Source organism: Triticum aestivum, chromosome 6D (genome assembly GCF_018294505.1).
Source record: "Triticum aestivum cultivar Chinese Spring chromosome 6D, IWGSC CS RefSeq v2.1, whole genome shotgun sequence".
Lineage (NCBI taxonomy): Eukaryota > Viridiplantae > Streptophyta > Magnoliopsida > Poales > Poaceae > Triticum > Triticum aestivum.
The window spans coordinates 112,354,487-112,359,354 of record NC_057811.1 but is presented as its reverse complement, the minus strand read 5'-3'; the positions used below and the strand labels follow the sequence as shown (position 1 = coordinate 112,359,354).

The 4,868-nt window shown below is 51.3% G+C and overlaps 1 protein-coding gene across 1 annotated transcript; it reads left to right on the top strand.

Annotated features, from left to right (window-relative positions):
• The first annotated feature begins 2,575 nt into the window (after window positions 1-2,575).
• Window positions 2,576-4,588, top strand: LOC123141285 (transcription factor MYB97). Its single transcript, XM_044560462.1, has 3 exons — window positions 2,576-3,295; window positions 3,410-4,070; window positions 4,178-4,588. Exons 1-3 carry the CDS (start codon window positions 2,966-2,968, stop codon window positions 4,384-4,386), a joined length of 1,200 nt encoding a protein of 399 aa, XP_044416397.1. The 5' UTR covers window positions 2,576-2,965; the 3' UTR covers window positions 4,387-4,588.
• The last annotated feature ends 280 nt before the right edge of the window (window positions 4,589-4,868 follow it).

The following is a 4,868-nucleotide window of genomic DNA, read 5'->3' as shown; positions in this document are numbered from 1 at the left end:
GCATGTGTAAATCTGGCTTACACCCGTTGTATGCGAACGTTAGAATCTATCACACCCGATCATCACGTGGTGCTTCAAAACAACGAACCTTCGCAACGGTGCAAAGTTAGGGGGAACACATCTCTTGAAATTTTAGTGAGGGATCATCTTATTTATGCTACCGTCGTTCTAAGCAAATAAGATGTAAACATGACAAACATCACATGCAAATCATAAAGTGACATGATATGGCCAATATCATCTTGCGCCTTTTGATCTCCATCTTCGAGGCGCGGCATGATCACCTTCGTCACCGGCATGACATCATGATCTCCATCATCATGATCTCCATCATCGTGTCTTCATGAAGTTGTCTCGCCAACTATTACTTCTACTACTATGGCTAATGGTTAGCAATCAAGTAAAGTAATTACATGGCGTTTTTCATTGACACGCAGGCCATACAATAAATTAAGACAACTCCTATGGCTCCTGCCGGTTGTCATACTCATCGACATGCAAGTCGTGATTCCTATTACAAGAACATGATCAATCTCATACATCACATATATATAATTCATCACATCCTTTTGGCCATATCACATCACATAGCATACCCTGCAAAAACAAGTTAGATGTCCTTTAATTGTTGTTGCATATTTTACATGGCTGCTATGGGTTTCTAGCAAGAACGTTTCTTACCTACGCAAAAGCCACAACGGTGATATGCCAATTGCTATTTACCCTTCATAAGGACCCTCTTCATCGAATCCGATCCGACTAAAATGGGAGAGACAGACACCCGCTAGCCACCTTATGCATCAAGTGCATGTCAGTCGGTGGAACCTGTCCCACGTAAGAGTACGTGTAAGGTCGGTCCGGGCCGCTTCATCCCACAATGCCGCCGAATCAAGATAAGACTAGTAACGGTAAGCAAATTGAACAAATCATCGCCCACAACTACTTTGTGTTCTACTCGTGCATAGAATCTACGCATAGACCTGGATCTGATATCACTGTTGGGGAATGTAGCAATAATTCAAAATTTTCCTACGTGTCACCAAGATCAATCTAGGAGAACCACTGTTGAGGAACGTAGCAATAATTCAAAATTTTCCTACGTGTCACCAAGATCAATCTAGGAGATGCTAGTAACGAGAGAGAGGGAGTGCATCTTCATATCCTTGAAGATCGCTAAGCGGAAGCATTACAAGAACGCGGTTGATGGAGTCGTACTCGCGGCGATTCAAATCGGGGAAGATCCGATCTAGCGCTGAACGGACGGCGCCTCCGCGTTCAACACACGTACAGCCCGGGGACGTCTCCTCCTTCTTGATCCAGCAAGGGGAGAGGAGAAGTTGAGGGAGAACTCCAGCAGCACGACGGCGTGGTGGCAATGGAGCTCGTGGTTCTCCGGCAGAGCTTCGCTAAGCACTACGAAGGAGGAGGAGTTGGAGGAGGAGAGGGCTGCGCTAGGCAAGGGGTGCGGCTGCCCTCTCTCTCCCTCACTATATATAGGGGGAAGGGGGGTGGAGGAGGCGCCCTAGGGTTCCCTAGGGGAGGGGCGGCGGCCACAGGGGAAACCCTAGATGGGTTTGGGTGCCCCCACCCCCTAGGAAACTTGCCCCCCAAGCTGGGAGGGGCGGCTGCCCTAGGGGTGGCGCCCCCACCTCTCCTGGTTACGTGAGAGGGGTTGGGAGGGGCGCACAGCCCCTTAGTGGGCTGATTCATGCCAATCCAACAGACACTTTCGGAGATACCTGTAGTGCACCTTTATAGCCACCCAGTTACGTTGTGACGTTTGGTACACCCAAAGCATTCCTACGGTATCCGGGAGTTGGACAATCTCATGGTTTAAGGAAACGATACTTGACATTAGAAAAGCTCTTAGCAAACGAACTACACGATCTTGTGCTATGCTTAGGATTGGGTCTTGTCCATCACATCATTCTCCTAATGATGTGATCCCGTTATCAATGACATCCAATGTCCATGGTCAGGAAACCATAACCATCTATTGATCAACGAGCTAGTCAACTAGAGGCTTACTAGGGACATGTTGTGGTCTATGTATTCACACATGTATTACGGTTTCCAGTTAATACAATTATAGCATGAACAATAGACAATTATCATGAACAAGGAAATACAATAATAACCATTTTATTATTGCCTCTAGGGAATATTTCAACAGGCAGCAGGCAGCCAAACATCGGATACGCCCATGTATGTGATATGTGACCGTATTTGCACGTCCGCACAAGTTCGATGATCAGAATCACGTATTTTACAAGTTTATGCACCAAACTGATGGTCGCGTGCAAGTTTAAAGACTCCAAGTGTATTTACCTCTAAACTTATACATCAACTGTCGGAGATGCTCTTCTGGGCAGCAAAAACAATATAGTGTGGATGCTCTACTAGCTTCTAGATCTCTTCAACACACGGGGGAAGATGGATTCACAGAAGGCATGCAGGGATGCATGCGCCCCTTCATGCATGGCCGCATGCATCATGCATGGACTGGACCGATTCAATAGGAGGACCATCAATCTTTCCTGCCATTATTTTCGCGTTCTCCTTCTTTCCCCATTTTTCCTCTCCTCTTTTTGGTCCGCCACCCCTACTAGATTGACAAAAAACAAAACAAATATTTCCCTTTATTCTCATAATCTTTTTCTGGTAGCTCCGGCGAGTTCTGCTCCTCTCTAGTAGAGGATGTGCTCGGGATGCTAGGTTTCAGTTTCTAGATTGATTAGGAACATATACGTACAATGCATTGAGCTTTTGATCTTCCATTCATTCATGTTTTTGTCTTCGATGGTTTCTGACTCCTCCGGCCCGGCGATGCGTGGGAGGTAGGCGACGAGATCATCCGCCTCTCTCCCCCTCTTCTCGATCTCGATCGCATGTAAGCTTTGAGAAGAGGAAGAGGAGGAGAGAGGAGAGGTGAGGCGGATCATTTCACCGGTTCGTCGATCGATCGATGGCTGTGGAGGCGCCTCAGCCTGAACAAGCAGCGGGTGAATCCGTGGAGCAGGGTGCGGCGGCGGGCGGCGGCAGACTGAAGAAGGGCCCGTGGACGCCGGATGAGGACCAGCTGTTGGTGGAGCACGTACGGCGGCACGGGGAAGGGAGCTGGAACGCGGTGCGGCGGGAGACGGGGCTGCTGCGCTGCGGCAAGAGTTGCCGGCTCCGGTGGGCCAACCACCTTCGCCCCAACCTCAAGCGTGGCCCCTTCTCGCCGGAGGAGGAGCGCCTCATCCTCCGCCTCCACGCGCTCATCGGCAACAAGTGGGCGCGCATCTCTGCACACGTGAGTACCACCGGTCATTCGATCCCTTTACCCCGCCTCGCCATTAGAATTTCTTGCCTACCATTGCATTCGACTCTATCGATTGCCTGGTGCTCGATCTGCGTCTGCATGCAGCTGCCGGGGAGGACGGACAATGAGATCAAGAACTACTGGAACACGCGGTTGAAGCGGCGGAAGCGCGCCGGCATGGCCCTGTACCCGCCGGATGTCGAGCGGGAGGTGGCGCTCGTCCGCGCCGGCAAGCTGAGGCCCATCGTCGACGCCGACGGCAACGCCAGCAGCCTCCAAGCACCGCTCCTCCTGGACGCGGCCGCGGACCAGTTCGCCTGGCCGGCTGCGCCGCCGTTCCACCCCGCCTACAACAACGTCGCTCCTCCGCAGCCTTTCCAATTTACCGGCAACATTAGCCACAACCCGCAGGCCCTCCTCGCAGCGCAAGTACCGTACCTCCACCACGACGAGGTTTCCGCCGGCCTCGGCCACGCCAACAAGCTTTACGCCGACGCACCGGGGATGCCACCGTTGGTGCCCCCCGCTGTACAGGAGCTCCCTTCGAACCAATCTCCCGCGGACGCCGGCGGGCCGCTCGAGATGCTCGTCCTCGAGCAGGACCAGCGGCTGCCCGGCGCCGCCCTGCTCCGCGTTACGTCCATGCCGGAGCTGGTCTACAACGAGAACGACTACTCCGCGTGGCCGTCCGGCCTCAGCGGTGGCAGTGGCAGCCGATCCGAAGGCGACGTGACCTCGCATTATGGCGGGAAATGCGACTGCTTCGGTGAGTTGGATCTTGACCATCGTCTCTCTCTCAATCCAAATACGTCACGTCCGACTCCGGTGAGTTAACAATGCCATGCATGATAAATGTCGTCGACACACGCGCAGATGGCGTGAAGCCTGCGAAGAGGATGGCCGCGAGCTTGGTGGTGGCAGAGGAGGAGGTGTCCGGCCTGTTCGGCGGCGAAGATTTGGTGGAGGTGTGGCCTGACAAGCCGCCGGAGTCGATCACGAAAGACGACTTCAACCTCCAGATGGAGATGCAGCACCTCATGCCCCCCGTGCCGCTCTCGGCTGACGAACACGGCTTGAATTAATTAGCACAACGCCGCTTCGCGAACAAAACTGGAACAGTTCAAAAGGACAAGGGATTTAAAAGAAAAAAAAATAGTGTACTACTGTAGTAAAAAAATCAGTTAAGGCCCATCATGAAAATGTTTGTCTTTGTCTTTATGCAACAAGAGATGGATTATGTTTGTAAAAATTGATTCGCGGAAGCAAGCCAAGGAACATGGTCCATCCATCCACAAAGTGGGTTATTTGCTCGCGACAGTATATTTTAGAACCGAAAATCTACATCTATGAAGAGCTACGTAGCTCTTTATGTAAGCTTCCTAACAACTAAACCTCTCCCCCCTTGATTTTTAGAGGGGTGGGCCGTCCTTCCCCTCACCTCCAATCATATTTATCCACCTAGTTTGTTACGTTAATTACGTAGAACAACCGCACGTCAAGTCAATTTATTAAATCTCAAACGATATTATATCCGATTGTACATGATCATCCGAAGTGTCATGGA

Excerpts from the sequence above, each read along its gene's own strand:
- LOC123141285 (XM_044560462.1), top strand. The coding sequence starts at position 2,966 with ATGGCTGTGGAGGCGCCTCAGCCTGAACAAGCAGCGGGTGAATCCGTG. Across the intron at positions 3,296-3,409 it reads GGGCGCGCATCTCTGCACAC|CTGCCGGGGAGGACGGACAA; the intron begins GTGAGTACCACC and ends GTCTGCATGCAG. Across the intron at positions 4,071-4,177 it reads CGGGAAATGCGACTGCTTCG|ATGGCGTGAAGCCTGCGAAG; the intron begins GTGAGTTGGATC and ends ACACACGCGCAG.